Genomic DNA, 20,778 nt, shown 5'->3' with positions numbered 1-20,778 from the left:
GTGCCAAGGCAGCGGCTGGCAGACCCAGCAAGGAGGCGGATTGTGGAGCAGGTGTGCGAGGCTGCAGAGGACCAGGCGGGGCAACGGCCTGTGGACCGGGCGGTCCCACATTCGCCCGCAGATAAACTGGGAGAAACAACTCCTGGCCTCACTGGAGAGTTTGGGCTGCAAAGAATGGACTGTGCAACCCAGGGCCCCAGCGCAGGGAAATAAAGCCTCAAACCTCTGATTGAAAACACCCATGGGGGTTGAGGCGGCGGGAGAAACACCCAGCCTCACAGGAGAGTTTGTTAGAGAGACCCACAGGATCCTAGAACGTGCACAAACCCACCCACCCAGGAACCAGCACCAGAAGGGCCCAATTTGCTTGTGGGAAGCAGTGGGAGGGACTGAAATCTGGCAGAGAGCAGAGCAAGTGCCATTGTTCCCTCTGGGATCCCTGCTCCCACATAGAGTATCACAACCCAGTGGCTGGGTTGCCCTGCCCTGGTGAACACCTAAGGCTTTCCCCCTCATATGTAACAGGTGGATCAAGACAAAAAAAATGGCCCAAATGAAAGAACAGATCAAAGCTCCAGGAAAAATACAACTAAGCAACGAAGAGATAGCCAACCTATTAGATGCACAGTTCAAAGCACCGGTGATCAGGATGTTCACAGAATTGGTTAAATTTGGTCACAAATGAGATGAAAAAATTAAGGCTACACTAAGTGAAATAAAGGAAAATGTACAGGGAACCAATAATGATGGGAAGGAAACTGGGACTAAAATCAATGGTGTTGACCAGAAGGAAGAAAGAAATATTCAACCAGAAAAGAATGAAGAAACAAGAATTCAAAAACATGAGGAGTGGCTTAGGAACCTCCAGGACATCTTTAAACACCAACATCCAAATTATAGGGCTACCAGAAGGAGAAGAGGAAAAGTAACAGGTAGAAAAGTCATTTGAACAAATAATAAAGAAGAACTTCCCCAATCTGGCAAAGGCAATAGACTTCCAGGAAGTCCAGGAAGCTCAGAGAGTCCCAAAGAAGTTGGACCCAAAAAGGAACACATCAAGGCACATTATAATTACATTAGCCAAGGTTAAAATGAAGGAGAGAATCCCAGAAGCATCAAGAGATAAGGGGACAGTCACCTACAAAGGAGTTCCCATCAGACTTCCAGCTGATTTCTCAAAAGAGACCTTACAGGCAAGAAGGGGCTGGAAAGGAGTATTCCAAGTCATGAAAGGCAAGGACCTACATCCAAGATTACTCTATCCAGCAAAGCTTTCATTTAGAATGGAAGGACAGATAAAGTGCTTCTCAGATAAGGCCAAGTTCAAGGAGTTCATCATCACCAAGCCCTTATTATATGAAATGTTAAAGGGACTTATCTAAGAGAAAGAAGATTAAAAAATATGAACAGTAAAATAACAGCAAACTCACAATCATTAACAACCATACCTAAAACAAAAACAAAAGCAAACTAAGCGAACAACTACAACAGGAACAGAACCACAGAAATGAAGAACACATGGAGAGTTAGCAACAGGGGAGTGGGAGGGGGAGAGAGGGGAAAAGAGAGAGAGAATAAATAGCATAGACGGTAGGTAGAAAATAGACAGGGGGAGGGTAAGAACAGTATAGGAAATGTAGAAGCCAAAGAACTTATATGTACAACCCATGGACATGAACTAAAGGTGGGGGGACATGTGGGTGGGAGGGGGTATGCAGGGTGGAAGGCAGTGAAGGGGGGAAATGGGCCAACTATAGTAGATCACCAATAAAATATATTTTTTAAAAGATTGGGAAAAGTGTAAAATAATGTCATTCTTCTCACTAAATTTAGGCTGAAAGTTTTTTTTCATAACAATGGTATTTATATTAACATATAACAGGTTTATTATTGTTACATTTAAATGGATTAGTAAATAATTATTTACAATTTTGACCCACTTTAACTGTGAACACAGTAAATATCAATAGGCACAACCCACTCGGATTATAAATGCATGTAAGCGCATACGTGGTTGTATGGTCCCCTGAGGTCAAAATGCTTGAGAAGCCCCGTCTGTCACCCTGGGAAGTGATGGGGCTGGTCCCCCGTCTGGCCGGCTCTCCACGTGTTGTTTCTGCAACACGATGTTGCCTCCTTACCCAAAAGTCTCATCAGGATTGAAGTGGTAAATAAAGTGAAATCCCCATGGCTTTATTTTGCAATGTTTTTTTCTCGCTACATTGAAGCTTTCTGCTGTTTAGATATGTTTCACTGATGAAACACAAATTTCTTGTCCCTAACCCTTTAGAACCCCATTAGGGACTCAAGATGACCCCTTTGGGCTATGGAATAAAAATGAGTTGATGTTTCTCAGTAATCCACTTATGCCGCAAGTAACAATCATACTGAGTTCTATATTACATATAAAGCCCAAACAGTTGGGAGATGTTTTTTATTAGAGTTTACAAGACAGAAGTAATTCTCACTATTTGGCTCCCCAGTGGTTTCTCATCCCCTTGGTGCTGAGCCCCAAGAATCAGATGCATGCTTTGGGGGGCCCAGCCTTGCTGGGGGACACTCTCAGGAGGAACTCTTGCATGCCCCGCCGCAGCACCGCGTTCTCGGCCACCTCCCTCAGGCTCCTGTGCAGCTTCTCCATCTCCTTGTACTCACTTCTGACGTCTACAGAGGGGCGGAAAGCACCACCAGGAGTCAGTTTCCTTCTCAGAGATGTCCCCAGAAAACAAGTCCCCTGAGAAGCATGTTATGACCTGAGTCACTTGTCCCAGAATGTGAGATCCGGAATAAATTGTAAGGATCAAATCGTCCAATTGATTTGTTTCATACATAGACTGGTCACACCCGGCCTTCTTGCTCTTTCCTTGAGCAAGAAGGTAAGAGCAAGTGGCTTCTCTCAGCACAGGGGTCACTGGCAAATAACAAAACCTACCCATAACTCAGGTCTGGGCCCTCACTGGGCCTTCCAGGGGCTGGGTAAAGGACATGCAATGCACACCCCCATGGTAACGTGCCCTGTGTCCCATCCAGGCACTCCTCTCCTCCCCTGTCCCTGTCCCTCCCCTCCCAGCAATCCCCATTCTAAGTGAATCTGCTCTGCTGTGCACCTTGGGGTTTTGGCCCCTGACCTGCAATACCTTGAGATGGTTATTTCACATTAACTTGCCTGGGTGGTGGTGCCCAGTTTTGTGGTCAAACATTATTCTGGCTGTTTCTGCGTGTTTTTGGATGAAATTGACACTGAAATTGGTCAACCTTGAGTAAAGCAGATTTACTCCTCATCTCATCACTTGAAGGCCTCAGGAACAAAAGGGTGGCCTCTCCCCTGACAGAGGGTGCCCTCCCGCTTTATTTTTCTCTGTAGCATTTATCATCCTTCGGCATGCCTCATATTTTCCTCTAAGGTTTGGCTTATCACCTGCCCCTGACCACTGGGCTGTGAGCTCTGTGCACAGAGGTGTCTGTCTGTGTTGGTCACTGCTATACCCTCAACACTGAAAGTGCTGCTCAGCACATAGAGAGGGGCTGTAATTACTCGTGGAGTGAGTGCACACTCAGCAGGCAGAGTCATGGATTGGAATCTGCCGCTTTCCAGCTGTGGATCCTTGGGCACATTCTGTCACCCAAGTCTCTATTTCTGCATCTGCAAAATGGAACAGTAACATCTACCCCTGAGGGCTGATGTGCAGATTCGATGAGACTGCACACGGAGCCAGCGTACAATGCTTGGTCTTTGTCGGGTGCTCAGCAAAGGGTGGGGGAGTTATCATTGACATCATCATCTCTATTCCCACCCCTGGAAATTCTTCCTAAGTTAATTTATTTAGATCCAGTAAGGAGTCACCACAGCGGGGAAGTGGGGGAGATCTGCAAGGTCGTCATCCTTTTGCAAAGATGTTGTGATTTACCTGCAAGCTCCTTGTAGAGACCATCCCCTTGGGGTGAAGCAAGGGTCAGCATGGTGGCGATGCTGCCCTTCACCTTCTCGGTGATTCCATTCTGCACAAGACAGGGTGGTCATTCTGTTAGGATGGCACAGCCCACAGGAAAGGGAATTTTAGGAAAGGGACCCCACCCAGTTTCCCAATCAGAGTACTGACTGGGCTGGCCAAAGTCAAAGTCAGGTCCCAGGTGGGCCACCGAAAGGCTCAGGAGTCAGCTGGACAACACTTCTGTGGGGGTCCCACCTGTCTCAGCATCCCCTTTCCTGCCTGTAAGAGGAATTGTGCTTGGGTGCTGAGGGACTGAATTGGGAGCCAAAGAGGGTGCAAGGAATCATGGGAGAGATCAGAGCAACCAGAGATGAAAAAAAGGGGAAGTGCTGCTCATTATCCCACCATCCCATCATGCACTTAGTCACTGGATACGTGCTTATTGAGCACCTGCTTTGTATGACGCACCATACTTGACATTCCTGATTTTCCTCCCGCCTGCCTGACAGATGTCTCTTGCTCCTCTCAGTCCTTCTGTCACCTAAAACCATGTTCCCTCTTGTAACCAGCCCTTGTCTCCCTTTGAAAAGTAACTGATTCTCTCTTCTAGTCTGACAGAGCCTAGTTTTGAACCTGGGGCTTCTGACTCCAAGTCGTGTGCTTGGAGCTTCAGCCCGGGCTCTAGCTTCGAGCCTTAAGCTAGTAACAGGTCTGCTGGGGGGTCAGCTTCCTTGTGAGATCAGGGAATGGGAACACTCTGTGGTCTTGCCCAGTTGCAACTTCCTACACTTATATCACTTAAGATACATTTGTATGTGGTCAAAGGACTAATCCTTTTTTTTTTTTAGTGGAGTTGTTTTCTTGGGCACCTTCAGGGCCTATTTCCACACACCCATGGAGGACTGGATGCTGTCGAGTCTGGCCAGTTTCTGCATGTTTGTAGACTGTGACAATATGTTAAATGACAGAAAGTAAATTGCTACTGGTAAACCAGAAATCTCTAGCCTATTCCAAGAGAAATTACATGCTTCGTACGGTGGGTAAATGTATTTTCCACAACTGCAGTGATGTGGGGGGTGGAGGACGGCGTGCAGAAGCAGGTTGGAGCTGATTCAGGGAGTAGGTCAGTTCAGAGGTGGACCCAAAGAGCCACTGGCCAGCTCTCTGGGAGGTGAGGAGAGAGTCAGCTGGGCCTGGGCTGGGGCAGAATTTGGAAACTCACATGGCCAAGGGCCAACGGTGGCTTGGACTAACACAAAGAATTTCTATGTCTTGGGCCGGGAGGGGTGACAGGCTAAGAGACCCAGAGCCGAGACAACTGGTCCGAGTGGAGTTGACAGAAGCACTTAGGTTCCAGGAGAATGTTAGGAACTGTCTTCCAAGACAGACAGAATCAAACCTAAATCTCTGCTGGGTACTGTAAGCGATGATGTAAGAGATTATACTATTGTTGGAGACGCTGAGCCTGGATGCCTGGTCCCAAACCCTAGTTCTGCAGCTTTCTCGCTGTGTGGCCTGTTGCTACACGGCTCTGCCTTGTTTTCTTATCCGTGAAATGAAAACAGGGATAGCACGGTCACCTCTCAGTATCCACAGGGTACTGGTTCTAGGACCCCCACCCCCAGCAGATACCGAAATCTGAGGATGCTCAAGTCCCTTATATAAAATGGCATAGTATTTGCACATAGGTTCTAGCAGGGCACGCCTACCCCCCATTTCATTCACATGGATTCAGTGTAGTGCTCAGTGTATGGCAAACTCAAGTTTTGCTTTTGGGGACTTTCTGGAATTTTCTTCCTGAATACTTCCAATCCATGTGGGTTGTCTCTGTGGATGTGAGACTGGTGGATATGGAGGCCAGCTGTACCTGCCTCACAGACTCACTGGGGAGGAAATGAGCTAATGCATACGAAGAGCTTAGGACCCCATCAGATACCACAGTTCTACTGATGACTTGTTAGAGGGGAAAAATGCAGGAGCGCCCTGGAGGGGCTGTGTTTCTGAGGTCACGGCCCCAGGGCAGCACGTGACTCCAGCCTGTGGTGGCAGTGAAGGTGAGCGCCCAGTGCCAGCCGGCCTCTCCTGGCACTGGGCGCTCTGGGTTGGACCCACTTTGCAAAAGACATCCGGCTCTCCTTGGGCCCAGATGACTACCACTGTGCAGGCTTCCTCTGCTTCCCCAGGAGCCTCTTTGGGACTGGAATTGAGATGGTGGTTGTGGGATACCTTCAGCTGCTGAAACTGGTGCTGCATCCTCTCTTGGGCCCTTTCAAACATGCCCTCAGCCACCTGCTGGTCCACCCCTCTTCTGATGACATCTTTCATCTTCTCACACGCTTTTTTGCCAGTGATCTGAGCTGCCTCTGGCAAAAGTGATAGTCACAGTTACACCACAGCAAAGACTTGCTTGGAAATCTTTAGCCCCAGAAAGACAAGCATACTATATGCATACTACATATATGTATACATATATATACACACACACATAATATACATATATACATATGTACATCTATATATTAATATACGTAGTACCATTTTCCACACAGTGGAAATAGTTTAATAACATGACATAAAAATTAATCTGCTCAATATTTAGATCACAGATGCAAATTCAAGGCCTGTGGGATGAATCCGGCCTCCACCTTGTTTTATCTGGCCCAGCACCTTGTCTCTCCCTGGCGGCAGCGCTGAGCTCCTTGCCCCTAGTTAAGGAGCAGTTACATATAAACAGTCCTAAAATTACATTTGACCCTTTGACAGCAACCTCAAGGCTGACGTGGCCACTGGTGAAAATGAGTTTGACACCCTGAGCTGGATAACTATTGTTCAGAAAATCTAATGAGTGAGTCAAGCAGGAGCTTATAAAATTCCAGCCCCTTGCCTCGCAGAGAAAATAATAAATAACGAGGCTATCAAAATGAGAAGCTATGCCCTGGCTGGTATAGCTCAATGGATTGCATTTCTGGAGGCCTGCAAATGGAGGCCTGCAAACCAAAGGCTCACGGTTCGAATCCCAGTCAGGGCACATGCCTGGGTTTCAGGCCAGTTCCCATCAGGGGGCGCATGAGAGGCCACCACACATTGATGTTTCTCTCCCTCTCTCCTTCCCTTCCCCTCTAAAGATAAATAAATTTTAAAAAATGAGAAGCTATCAAGCCAGTCTACAAGTACTTAAGAAAATAAGAGTGAGAAATAATTTCACAGTTAAACTGGCTGCAGTGAAGCAAGGAAAGGAGAAGCAAGATGTATAGACAAAGGATGGACAGAGGGAGCCAGAAACACACAGATAAAGATGGCTCATGAATTACCTCCCCCACACCCTTGCAATTATTTGGTTTTAATTTGTAGACCACAGGAGTTACAAGGACCTAGGAGGCATCAGGACAAATACTTGGCGGGGGAAGCAGCAGAAAAGGATGCTAAGGTAGCTAACAGAAAGAGGAAGCAGAAATGTTTTTTAAAAAAAAGAAAGAAAAAGAAATGTGGCCCCCAGGGCCCCACCTTCGTAGCAGGGCTTCAGGTCGCTCTGAACAGAGGTGGTGAGGGACTCGTAGATCCTCCTCTTCTTCCTGAGGATGTGCCCCTCCAGGTCCCCCAGGATGGCGCTTATCTGAGAATCGCAGGAAAGAAAGGCCACCTGTGACAATTCCTTCCACAGAAGCAGGCCAGGTGGTCCTGTTTACAGTCACGTGACTCTAGTGTTGCCATGTGACTTGGGCAGGGCCTGTGCTGTGAGAGGAGTATTTGTGCCCTCCACCCCACATTCATGTATTGAAATCCTAACCCCCAACATGATGGCATCGGGTGGTAGCCCCATGGAGGTGATGGGGTCAGGAGGAGGGGGTCTCATGTTTCGGATCACTCCCCCATAGAAGAAGCCTGGGAGAGCTCCCTCATCCCTTTGAACCAGGCAGCAGGCCCAGCCAGACCCCAAATCTGCCTGTGCCTTGACCAGACTTCCAGCTCCAGACTGTGAGAGATAAATGTCTGAGGTTTATCAGCCACCCAGTTTATGGTGTTTTGTGAGCACAGCCCCAGTGGACTAAGACAGCCTCGAAGACAAAAATCTCGAGTACTCAAAACTCAAAAATGATCTGCAAACATATGACACCTCTTTACCCTCCACTGCTTTGGGTAATGCTTCCTAATATTGGTAAATGGGATAGAGAGGTGAGTGAAAGTGTTACACGTGGATTCAAGTTCTTGTACATCTAAGGAGTCTTTGAAGATTCTTCCCAGGACCCAAGGCTACTGCGCAATCTCAGTATTTACTGTCGGTGGCCAGGACCAGCGGAACAAAGCCTGCGGGGTGCCCTGCCCCTCCATGGCTGTGTCAGACCCACAGCTCACCTCCCTCCCCACCATGCTGTGGGGCTCACAGCCTCTGCTCTAAGATTCCCGTAGACCCCGATACTGCAGGGTTGGGAGAGACAGGCAGTGGCCCAAATCCTGTCTGTTGGGAAGAAAGCCACTACCAACCTCACTGCTCTTCTTGAGATATAAGGATCTCACCTCCTGGATCAGGAAACGTTTTTTGCAGTTATCATACTTCCAGCCATTTCTTATCCCAATTTCCATCATTTTCTCCTGGAGAGAGTGCTTAAACGCATCTATGTGCGGCATCAGAGCTGACCCTGTGGGCGTTCCAGCCCTGCAGAAGAAAGCAAGTAAAATGTTAAGAGATAACAGTGGCTACTGTGAGGCTAAGACAAGGAGGAAGCCAGCTGGCATGCTTTCATTCCTTTTTAAGCAAAGGGGACAAGACCTGACAGTCACTACATTCCTATAACGAGTGCAGGCACTGTGCTGTGTCAGGCCATTGACATCAAAGCCTGGGAATCAGGAAATCAGCGTGATGATGCCCATTTTATAGATAAGAAAACTGAGGTTCGGAAGAGGCGGGTGATGTATTTCCAGGCCACACAGCTAGTAAGTGGCAGAGCCAGGCTTTGGACACTGATCTGTTTACCCTCAGAACTCAGCCTTTCCACTTGAAAGAGTGGGACTGGAAGTATACCTTAAGAGATGGGTAAGACTAAGGGAATGAAAACTAGGAGGATTAGGCATCAATAGGCACAAGACAGTAAAGGAAATTTCAGCACAGCCCAGGAATAAGAAGCAACTGGTTCAAAGGAGAGAGAATGGGCTTGAAATCCTCGCTCTTTCCTTATGAGCTGGGCGAATCTGTTCATTCACTGATAAAAAGACAGAAACCCTTCAGAGGGTTATTAGGAGGAGGTGATGACCCAATGCACCCAAAGTACTTGGCGTGGTTCCTGGAACATCTCAGTTGCTCTCTGCTCCCTCCAGGCTGTCTAAAGCTGAGGGACAAACCTGGGCCACAGCTCGGGAAGAGATCAGAAAGGTCAGTTGAAGGCAGGTGGAATGCCTTGAATGCCATTCTAAGGACTTTGGAGTTTACCCTACAGACCTGTAAACGGTGGGTGAGCATAGGTGGAATGGCATGATCTCAAAAGAGTTCCAAAGGAGGTGGGGAAGTGGGCAGTGAGTGAGAATCAGGCAAAGGGAGAACGGTTCAAGCAGCAGCCTGTGGTGACCCAGACGGCGTGCTGGAGGCAATGGAGGGAGACTGGGAAAGGCTGGAAGGTTAGGAGCCTCTGTTTCCACCGATGGAGAAAAGGATTAGAGGTCAAGGAAGAATGGAAGGAGGGGACACCAGGAAGGCACCTGCTCCCTCCCATGCCACGTCTGTGAGCATGCAGTCTATCAAACCCTAACACCGAGTCCTCGGGGAGTCCCTTTTTTGCATTCAGGGAAATTTATGAAAGCCGTCTGTTTGCTTAACTCCACACTCTCCAACCAAAATACCCTATCCTGGGCTTGGATCCATAAGAAAATGTATCCCCCGCTTCACGTATGAGACATTTGAAAAATAATGGGAATCATAATATTAGTCTGAAAGCAACATCTCTATCTGCTCTCCAGGCCACCCCGGGAAATTTCTGAGTAAACCAAACCCAGAAGGCTTTTGTGTTTGCCAGAAAGTGAGCTTTCTCCCTCAGCCGCAAGCTACTCTCGACACTCCCAAATCCGGGGTACAAATCCTTCCAGATGAGACTCTGGCCCAACATCCTCCAGATGCTTGTTCACAAAGGAACAGGAGGAAAGACCCTTTACCTAAAAATGCCTCCAAAAACGGGATCGATCTGGTCGTAGATGGGCTGCGTGATGGCCTCGTTCAGGTCTATTCGTGGGAGCGTCCTAGAGGCATAGATGCCATTCTTCAGGCAAACAGCTTTCAGAGTCTGGTGAAAGCCCTGGTTTCCTCTGCTCCTCTAGATAAGCAAACGGAAGGTTAGTGGACTTAGCAGGCATAGACTAGAGCATCACAGATCAGAACTGCATTGCCTTTGGCCGAAGGCTGTTACCAAGAACCACAGTGGCAGCAACATACTCTCTCAACTCATTATTAAGCTAGACAGAGAGGATGCAGTCATCCCGTGGGTGGGGCGCCCCCGCCCTAGGCTCCCAAAGTGCCCTGTGCTCACTTCTCTGCTCATACAGTTTTGCATTTGTCTGTTTACTCTGTAGGCTCCTCCACTATTGGGATCCGGCACCGTGTCTCATCCGACACCTTGATGTACGTGCCATCTGTCGAGGGCACAAGTCGTGCTTGACAAACATCCGCTGAATGAGCAGTGACGAAGTGAAAGTGTGCCACGACCCTATGGGGGGTATCTCTTGCGGAGTTTGGCAAGCACCATTGCAATTTTTTTACACTTTTTGTTAAATATTTAAGGAAATGCAATTTGATTTGTGTATCTTTGCAATCTTTTCCCCAGAGAAATAAATCCACAAATCAGAGGGGAAAAATATTATGAAGCTAGAGCTGTAAGAAACATTGATAAATTTTAGCCAGATGGGGATCTTTATAAAGAAAAAAAAATACATTTGTACTGACATAACCAAAATTTCACTAGAGGGCTTTGAGATCATTATTCAATGACATGTGTTTTGTTTTTTAAATGTATTTTTATTGTATTTTTTCCACTACCACTTATCCCCTTTATACGTCTCTCCCTCTAACCCCTGCAATCACCACACTGTTATCCATGACACAAGCTTTAAGGGAACCCCTTTCAAGTGAATGGCTGTGTAACATCATTCGATCTACCTATCTACCTACCTATGTATCCACCTACCTACCTATGTATCTTATTCTTCCCTTTTCACTTAATACTATAACATGAGCATTTCTTAACTCATTATACATAATTTGTAAAAATGATGGTAGCAACCACATAATATATCCTATAGACGTATTATGATTCATTTTACTGTTCTCTTGTTATTAGACATTTCGGGTATTTTACTCTGCTACATAATGATATGATGCTAGCATATAAATGTTTGCCCACATTTCTGATCACAAAGGAAAGTTGCTTACCAAATAGGGGCACCTTGGGTGTGTTTACGCTCACAGAGAAAGAAGCCATTAAGGGGCTAGTCAGAAAGAGGACAGTTCATGGAATAAAGCCCTCGCGGAGGCCTGCAGCTGGCTGCCATGCCCCTTCCTTCTACAAGCAGCTTATCTCCCAGGAGAGGTCTCCGCCTCGTGCCTTCACCTTCTCAGCACCTACTGGCTCATTCGCTTCCTGTGACCAGGGATCTCTGACCCTCGTATAGAAACAGTTCTCTCCGGGTCACTTAGTCATTGCTATGAAACAAGTTACCCCACACTTAGTGGCTTAAAACAGCCAAAAGTGTTTATCTGTCACGGGTTGTGAGGGTCAGAAATTCAGGCTGGTGTTGGCTGGTTGGTGTTTCACAGTTCACTGGGCGGCCAGGCTGTGCAGCCAAGGTTAAAAGGCAGATAAGTGCCACCCAGAAAAGAGACCCATGAATGATTCAAGGTCCCTGGGAACAGATAACTGGCTCAAGGGTACAGCATTTACTCACAGCAAGAGGAGGAAAAGTGTGCACGAGATCCAGCCAGCCCCTTGCAACGCCTGGGCCCCCGTGGCCAGAGGACCCACTCCACAGCGAGGCAGGTGATGCAGCTGCTCACAGCCCACTTTGTGCTGTGGTAGGAGAACCCACCCCCACCCCACAGATCGGAAACAGAAAACTGGGGGCTTGGCTGAGGACCTTCGGTGCCTGCTCTGAGCAGAACAAAGGAGTACACACTGAGCATGAAACAGGGAAAGATACTCCCACAGAAGCCAGATAAGCCCAGCACAGGCTGTGAGGGCTCTTTATCTCTCAGTAGGAAGAGTTCCAGGCCCAAGGCCCCTTCTCATGTGGCCAAGTGAGGGTCAAAAGACTGCATGTACCAATGGCCTTTGCCAAAGCTGGCCAGTTCTGGCTCAGGGCTTCTCTGTGAGGTTCCCTCAGGTCTCGACGGGGGTTGTGGTCACCTGACTGGGGCTACAGGACCTGCTTCCAAGGAGGCTCATCACAGGGTGAGGAAGGTGGTGCTGGCCATTGGCGGGGGCCTCAACACTATTCCTCGTGGACTTCAGCACGGGAAGGCTGGCTTCCCACTGAGCGAGAGACCGGGCCTCAGAAGCCACACACTGTCCTACCCACAGCACTCTGCTGCCCACGGCGAGCAGCTCTGTCTGACTCCATGAGGGAAGAGCCTCCACCAGGGTGTGACGGCCAGGGGGTGAGGCTCTCTAGAGGGGGCCGGCTTGGGGCTGCCTATCACAGTCACCAGTGAAGACTCTCGATGGCCACATCCAACTGCCTTTTCTTACCCCAATTTTCCTTAACTACTCAGTAGTATCTCAGAATTTTCTTAACAACAGATGCGTGACCTTTCCTGCTTGGTTTTCTTATCAGAAAATAAGACCTTATTTTCTGATAAGAAAATTTTCACTCCTATAGATCTGAGTGTCCATTTCTTGCAGGTCACTCCCAAACCCCGACCTTGGGGATCAGGCAGACCTCACCAGACGCCACAGGCTTTCCCTGGACAGGGTCACTCACCACCAGACATGCCCTGAGGATCCGTCGGTAGGAAGTCCTGGCATTTCTGACCCCTTCGTGCAGAGGCTGTGCCATGTGGGCGAAGCACTGGTCGATGGCCTTCTCCAGCAGCTGTACTTGCTCTTCCACAAACCTCCGCAGGCCACTCACGGGCAAGTGCTCGTTCTAGGGGCAGGACCGTAGGGAGCATGAAGCCACCGCCTCCCTACAGACACTTTCTCCTCAAACTTTGCTTCCTTTGAATTTGATGTAGCCTGAGTTTATCACCCATGGTTGACTTCTCCTTGATGTCCCAGTTAAACATCCCTTAAGGTTTGTGGGACTGGAGAATGGAACAACTCTATGTCTCCTGCGCTTGCTTTAGGCGTATAGCCCATTAGATGGTTTGGGGGAATAGCTAGCCAAATAAAAACTCTTAATGAGCTTCGACTGTGCACCAAGCAGTTTTTGAGTCCTGTGTTTCCTCAAATTTTATCATGCGTACAGATCACCAGGAGATGCAAATCTGCGGGCTTGGGATTCCACATTTCTAGCAAGCCCCCGGGTGAGGTTGATCTTCTGGGCCCTGGACCACGCTTTGAATAACAAAGAGACAGCACCAAAAATAAAGGCTTGGCCCCTTCTTCAGAGGAGAATATGATCTAGCCGGGGAGGAAAATATCAACTCAAATCATAAAAGGGAGGAACCACCAGGGACCACCTTGGCCTTTAGGTTCAAACTGGAAACTCCAGTGTCGGTTTCCTGTGTGAATGCCTTGGGGGGTCCTGCAGCCGACAGAAGCCACCCTGTAGCCTGTAGCCGGGCTCTCACCGCCCTTCAGAGCCAGGACTCAAGCAACCTCACCTGACATGTCCTCCCACGCAGCTAGCTGCCCCTAACCTGCTGCCACTCCCCAAACGTGCCATTTCCTTTGTGACCTCGTGCCTTTGCACATGCTGTTCCTACCTTCTCGTCCTTCCAGACAAAGCTCGACACTGACTTCCTATGTGATGCCCGCCCTGACTCCCCCAGGCCGATCAGAGCTCTCTCCCACATTCCCGTGGCATTTTGCACACCCCCGTGTCACGGCATTCCTCCTGCTGTGCTCTGTCTCTCTCATTCCACGTCTCCCCCCTGGACTCTGGGGACTTGCTGAAGGGACAGACGGTGTTGCTCATGTCTGTTCACTCCGAGGCGTGGCACAGCCAGTGCAGCCCGTAAACATCTGTGGAGTGACTGAGCAGCCCGGAGAACTGGGGATAATGCAGGTTTATAAATTCTGTTCCAAATCTGATCACAGAAATGGCCCTTGAATTGACGTGTGACCTTAACAGATGACTTAGCTTCTCTGGACCTTGACTGTAGAGAAGATTCTGGAGTCTTACAATCCATCAGCTTGATAGTTTAAGGAGCCTATTTAGGTGTAGGCGTGCCCTGGGGGTTTTCTAGTTTCACTGATGAGAATTCTCTAAGCCATACTTCCCCCCCATACTGTCCTCCACATTCTTTTGAATTTGTGGCTGGTGATCAAAATAAGGACAAAGTCACAAAAACAAAACCTTTGGACAGAATTCTCACAAAATCCTCACTCATAACAAATCCATGTTAAAAAACAAAAATGATAACAAAGGGAAGGGCTGGAAATAAAAGAACAGGAAAAAAGGGAAGGGCTGGTGCCTGCTTCGAATGAATGCAGGGCTCATTTGACACTGAGATGTCATAGCCAACTTCCTTAAAAAATCCTGACTAGAGCCCTGTTCATTTAAAATCACTAGCTACCCAAACTATCATTTTGTGTGTTTGTTTTAAGGCACAATCTCAAAAAATGATCACTCACGTACATTTTTAGGTCTGATATTTTTCAGAACACAAAGGAACTGACTGAATTCTTGCCTTCCAACTTTCCATAAAAAAAAAACTAAGGCTGAGACCAGTATCTGAGGCCAAAGAATTTTGAAGAAAGCTGTTGGCAACTCCCTCTAAAAGCTTATCAGACAAGTGCCAACCAGCCCCCTCCTCTGTTTTCTGTCGCCTGGAGTCTGGTTGCAAGGCTGGCCGAGCCCCTGCAGGGGCCGCACCTCTGCATCAGCAGAAAGGCGCGCGTGGGGCCAGCCCTCCGAGTCTGACTGCAAAAGGCCTCGGTCTTTGTGTCTGTAAAATAAACCAACCACACACAGCTCCGCATCTGATTGGTTTTCCACCATCGCTTCCAAAAGCAATCTTTTGCTGGGCAGAGAGGCAACTTTCACCCTAAAGAACTTTTTCGGGAAAATTAGGAGGTTAAACCTTTCCCCAGGGTTTCAGAGGACAAAGTCAAATTAGAAAGTCTCAGATTCCAGAAGGGTCTTTTTTATTATAATTTCCCTCACAGAACTAGACCTTTTGGTATGAGAAAGGCATAAGAAGTATATCTTTTTAAAAAGTGAATCTTTCTCTAGAGTTCACTTGTGTATAGAATTTTTAAAATGTGGACATTTGACCTAAACTGCGTAGACCACCTAAAGCTACTGTTGCGTACTTTTCACATCAAATTCGGGGCTCTATTATCTGCCTCTCCTGGCCATTTCCCAGGACCTTGAACTCCCATTGAGCCCTATGGGTCCACTTTCCCCGCCCCTTCCCTGTTCTGCACACCAACAAGCCACACAACTTGCATAAATCTGATGGTGAAAGCAACTATGGAAATAAACAGCAACCGAACGAGAACACCCAAAGCCCATTTGTTCAGAGATTGCTATCGCAAGGCAGCCAGCCACGGTCACTTGCGTTTGGCAGAGACTCAAAGGCAGGCGGTAGGATGACCTTGGGTAGGCCCTGGCTGCAGGCCGTGGGCACTGGGTAGCTGCAGGCAGGCTAACTAGGAGCAGGGAGCCTGTGTGACTCAGCAGAGTGCCTATTGCCGTTCTCTGGTTGGTCCTAAGTTGGTTGCAGGGGTAAGGATGAGGGAAGCTGTCAGTTGTTAACTAAGGTCTGGCCATTTGGGGCCAACTGTGACAGAAATTATCCTTTAGTTTCTCGGATCGTTGTGAGAGACAGCAGTCTGCCTGCCTGCAAGCCTAACTTACAGCATGCTGGCTTCCCAAGCCATTTATTGTCAAAGAAGGGCTGGTTTCCTCAACAGATGGTGGGTCTGAATTTTTTCACTACACAGTTGACCCTTGAACAATACAGGACTTAGGGGAGCTGACCCCTGTGAAGTCGAAAATCCGCGTTCAACTTCTGACTCCACTACACTACGGATGGCCTACTGTTGACCCGAGGCCTTACCGATAACAAAAACAGTCAATTAGCATGTATTTTGTATGTTATATGTTTATATACTGTGGTCTTACAATAAAGTGAGCCACAGAAAAGAAAATGTTAGTAATAAAATCATAAGGGGAATACACTCAGAGTACTATATGTATCCATCGAAAACGTTCCTGTATGAGCAGACACACGCAGCCCAAACCTGTGCTGTTCCAAGGTCAACTGTCTACGACTGTCTCTTTGTCAGGCAGTCCCTCACTCACAAGGAAGAAATGCAGTTGGTGATTAATTCCAGCAACAGATTTTCCTCCAGAACTCTCTTAAGCCTCTACTTTTGCAGCTTATTCCTTTTATTTTAGGGTGGAAAAAAAAGAAACCACCATCAAAGAGATAGATTTGTCCATTACTATGAGAAAAGTCATTTTAACAGGTCACGTAGAAGGCACGCGTTCTAACTGTGACAGTCAAAGTCTAAACTCTTGGCTGAAAGTCCCTCCTACTTCCCCTCCTCTCGCATATTTGGGGCTCTGAGTTTGAGATTCCAGCAGCACCAGGGCGTGGCGGGCGTCCACAGACAGACAGGAACATTTCGGGCTCTGCCTGTACATGCCTCTGCAGGCTGAGCAAGAATGGTCTGCGTTCCACTATAAGTAACAACGCACTCCCGGCACCGCTAAACACGTCCCATCTCATTCAAGTCTCAGGAGAGGGGAAAGTTGCTGCCAACTGATTTTACACTTTGTCCTCAGTCCACTTGTCCCAAGTAAAATTTTCTTTCTTTTCTTACTCACATGTTACAGGTTTAACCTCTAATTATCTTTCTGTTCTCTTTAGAGTCTCTGAGCTCAGTATCTTCCTTGGATGTGAAAAGTAAAAACATCCTAAGTCCCTAACACAGTAAAAGACAATGTCCTGCCCTGGGGGGGGGGGCAGAGAACACAGCCAGGCGGCGTCCATACCGGCGGGTTTTCGGGGCAGTTGAAACTGTCCGTGAGGAGCAGCAGGCCGAAGGCTTCGGTCACGTACTTGGTCACCGTCCTCCTCTTCTTGTCCAAGAGCCTTTTCCTGATATATTCTCTTAACTTGGGGATTTCTGAGATTCACAGGCAGCACAAACAATTTTATAAGACCAGAGTTCACAGTAAGTAGAATTCACCGCAATGACCAGGTCGGGACGGCAGTCTGAATGAACTGCCATAGAGCTCCCTCGGGGGCTGGGCGCCTGCTAAACGGGCCTTCCTAAGGACCTTTGCCCCAGGGCTGGGACCGGCAATAGCCACGGGGGAGTCAGCAATGACGACCACCCATGTTTCTAGTGGCATAAAACAAACTGTATAGAAAAGTGAAAGGTGGTTTTTAAAAATGGGCACTTCCCTCCAGATGAGTACTTCCTTACCTGAGTAATGAAACCAAAGGTGCTCACATTTTTAGAGTCTCAGCCCTTCAGTCCCCCTAGATTTTTCTGTCTACATCAAATAACCTTTAGTATCCAGTTTCCACTTGCTGTCGGAAGGGAGAAGAACCTCTGATGGGGAGGGTGGGGGTGGAGGGCGGGGAGCGGGATTCCAGAGCAGGAATTGATCTCAGCTGCAACCTTTGGTCAGTCAGAAAGTAAGAGCCGCCACCCCACGGTCCTCTCCATCATTCCTTTCCGTGGAGGTTTCCCTACACCATTTCTTGCATGTGCCATGCTGATCATTTCTTTTATACCCTTGTTCGAGTAGTTCCCCAATTTCTGGGATCATGTCACACCTTCTCCTCCTTAACGCACCCTCGTCTAGTGAAATGCACGCACATTTTAAGCCATTTTAAGCTCAGACCAAAGCCAAGCTCAGGTCCCACCTGCTCACCAGTTCTCACTGAGAATTGCAGGCACACAGATCCCCGGGTTCTCTGAACTTTGACGGTACCCGTAGCACTACTGAACTAAACCCTATTTTCACTTTGACATTGGCACATGACTTAATAATAGCTCCTCATCTAGATTTTAAGTTGTATGAAGAAAGGGGTTACATCTTCTACTTTTTCCTGCTACAAACAAAGCAAAAATAGATACTCAGGAAATTCTTCATATTCCCAAAGCTGGGTGCATACAGAAGCTCAAGCCAAATACTAACCCAGTCCTAACCTTTGCAAAGCGCTGGTGATATTTGGAGGAGAGACGAACTGTGGTCTCCGTCACCACCACCATGCCGAGGGAAACACCAGATCATTTGCTAATAGGTATAGAAACTGTGGCAAGCTGGAAGTATGGGCAAAAAGTTCTCAAGCAAAAAGTTCAGCGAGCCGAGTTTAATCTTGAGAATTTTAGTGATTGAGATTTTTTTTTAATTACCAGTTTCCTCTTCAGTGAGGAGAGCCTGTTGCCAGTACTCCTGGGCGCTGACTGTGTACACCAGATCTGAGGCTCCCAGAGCCTTGGAATCCGCGGGCAGTTTCCTCTGAAGTAAGAGAGGCGCACAAGGGGCAGGATTACTCAGCACGGCAAAGGAAATGGCACAGGCCTCGGGGGGGCCTTTGGCAAATTTCAGCTCTGCACCCTCAGTTCTACAAGAGCCCAGAAGGAACAGACAATATTCTATACACGAGGTGCTCCCATCCGTCCACACCTCACACAGTGGGAAGTTGTTTAGAAATTGCTGCACAGAAACTATTCTCTTGGGAGTTAAAATGATCATTCTAAAAAGAAATGCATTGAATAAATAGTTCGAACATGTATTTAAATGCTCAGAGTGGGAGAAGCACCAGGACCGTTTTGGATAAAGAAGCACAACCCTGGAAAAGGCAGTGACGTGCCGCAGGCAGCTTGTGCCAGCCCTGAGAGCCACTGGACACAGCTCTTCCCGACTCTGCCCTCACTGACATCACAGAGATTAAAGCTGGCGATGGCGGGAGTCTTTACACCATGGGAATTGTCACACGCTACAAATCAGGCCTTGGTGGTTTTTGTTGTTGTTGCTTTTTTATTAGTAGAGAGTTGATAGTTAAACACTTATCAGCACAACACAACACAATACTGGGAAAGGGTTCTTTAAAAGTGCAAGTTTCTGAGCTGGGTGGTTAGTGAGTAATTTTACACATTTAAATACAAAGTGATGTTTAAGCAAACCATGGTTTTAAATGTCAATAAATTAAGAATCAGGGGAGAGAAAATTTTTTTATGATTAGAAAAACATCATCACAGAGAAGTCATACTAGAATTATATACAAATATTGTTCCACAATCCTTCCTTCATCTCCCTTAAAAGAGAAAAACCATAAAGTGTGTGTGTGCATGGTTATTTGGGGGGTGGCAGAAAACAGTGGAGAGTCATAAACCTTTTTGATGCAAAGGTAGAAAAGAGCCGATGAGTGAATCCCTGGCAGAGAGGAGAGTCCGACTGGGCAAGGTGTAAGCCCATGTGGTCAAGGTCGGACCAGAGACACTGGGTAGGCTTCCGGGAGCCCCGCACACTTGAGTAGCAGTTGCGTGAGAGCAAAGGAGACACACAGGAGAAGTCTAGGTTTTCAAGTCTAGGTTTTCTAGACAGGTGGGCTAAAGCGAAGGTAAATGCTGCATAGTAACCAGCTCCAATGACATGTCTGAGGAAGTCAAAACCCAGCTCTCTCTTACTTGCCACGTATAGCTAGTCATCCAGACCTGTAGATCTGACCTCCCTAATATTTCCTGAATGTATCTCCTCCTCTCTATTCCTATAGTGACTGCCTAGTTCAGACTCTCAAGTAACCCGCCCTAATGGTCTTCACTCGACACTCCACGCAACCTCCCATTCTCCATACTGCTGAGAAAACAGTCTTTCTGAAATGTGTAGTACAATTGACCCTTGAAGAATGTGGTTTTGAAATGTGTGGGGCCACTGATATGTGGATTTTTTTCAATTGACTTCAATTCAAACCCCCGTTTTTAAGAGTCATCCCGTCACTTTGGGAATCTGTGTATACAGAGGGCCAAACGCGGTTATACACATATTATGTGACTGCATAGGTCAGTACCCCAAACTCCCACATGTTCAAGGGCAACTGTATTTCCAAATGGAGATCAATAAATGTACCCTCCAGGATATGTAATTTTTCTTACAATGTTTTTTCTTAACTTTCTTATAATTAAAAAATAAGCATGGACATTTATATGAATAACTGCCTTATAGTCAACCTCTGCCTCATAGTTTCTATAATTAAAATTAAATGTGCTCCAAATGAAAGCATGCAGTATAGGTAAGATTTCACAATAATTCAAACTGAAATTAAGTGGTTGGAGAATTGCAGTACCACCTGGCCGTCAGAGGTGCAGCTGGGCAGACCTCAGAAGAACTCGTTCCGCAACAGCCAAACCTCACTTGCCCTCCGGGCTGATGCATTGCTGCCCATGCCCTGTCCTGTCTCCCGTACACACCAATTTACCCCATTGTGAGTGATACATGCAGGCGTGAATTGTGTATTGAAGCATTTTACGTTTCTATTTCCAGAAGCAATACAATTAGGTACTCATAAAATGCATATTTCGTAACGCCACAAAAACAATTAAAGAGAATAAGAACAGCTTTACTGATTTATTGCCTCATTAAAACCAGCATTCAAGAACTGTTTGGTAGAAGACTTTGGCTTAAATATGAGGTCTGATTATTCTGAACCAGAAAAAAAGCTTTGAAATGTTCAATTCCA

The 20,778-nt window shown here is 47.3% G+C and overlaps 1 protein-coding gene across 3 annotated transcripts in view; it reads right to left on the bottom strand.

Annotated features, from left to right (window-relative positions):
* Positions 1-2,395: 2,395 nt before the first annotated feature.
* Positions 2,396-20,778, bottom strand: part of NUGGC (nuclear GTPase, germinal center associated) — a 42,096-nt gene continuing 23,713 nt past the window's right edge. For all 3 annotated transcript variants that reach the window (XM_037042221.1, XM_037042222.1, XM_037042223.1), the window contains 9 exons: positions 18,452-18,557; positions 17,076-17,209; positions 12,888-13,052; positions 10,074-10,231; positions 8,448-8,586; positions 7,437-7,545; positions 6,159-6,295; positions 3,909-3,999; positions 2,396-2,664 (listed from right to left, as the gene is read on the bottom strand). In XM_037042221.1, coding sequence (XP_036898116.1) covers positions 2,519-2,664; positions 3,909-3,999; positions 6,159-6,295; positions 7,437-7,545; positions 8,448-8,586; positions 10,074-10,231; positions 12,888-13,052; positions 17,076-17,209; positions 18,452-18,557 — 1,185 coding nt within the window. In that variant the 3' untranslated portion in view covers positions 2,396-2,518. The remainder of the gene's footprint in view (positions 2,665-3,908; positions 4,000-6,158; positions 6,296-7,436; positions 7,546-8,447; positions 8,587-10,073; positions 10,232-12,887; positions 13,053-17,075; positions 17,210-18,451; positions 18,558-20,778) is intronic.

This window comes from Sturnira hondurensis, unplaced genomic scaffold, assembly GCF_014824575.4.
Source record: "Sturnira hondurensis isolate 20B ecotype Veracruz unplaced genomic scaffold, ASM1482457v3 Scaffold0003693, whole genome shotgun sequence".
NCBI lineage: Eukaryota > Metazoa > Chordata > Mammalia > Chiroptera > Phyllostomidae > Sturnira > Sturnira hondurensis.
The sequence above is the reverse complement of the archived record's forward strand: the minus strand, read 5'-3'. Positions and strand labels throughout refer to the sequence as shown.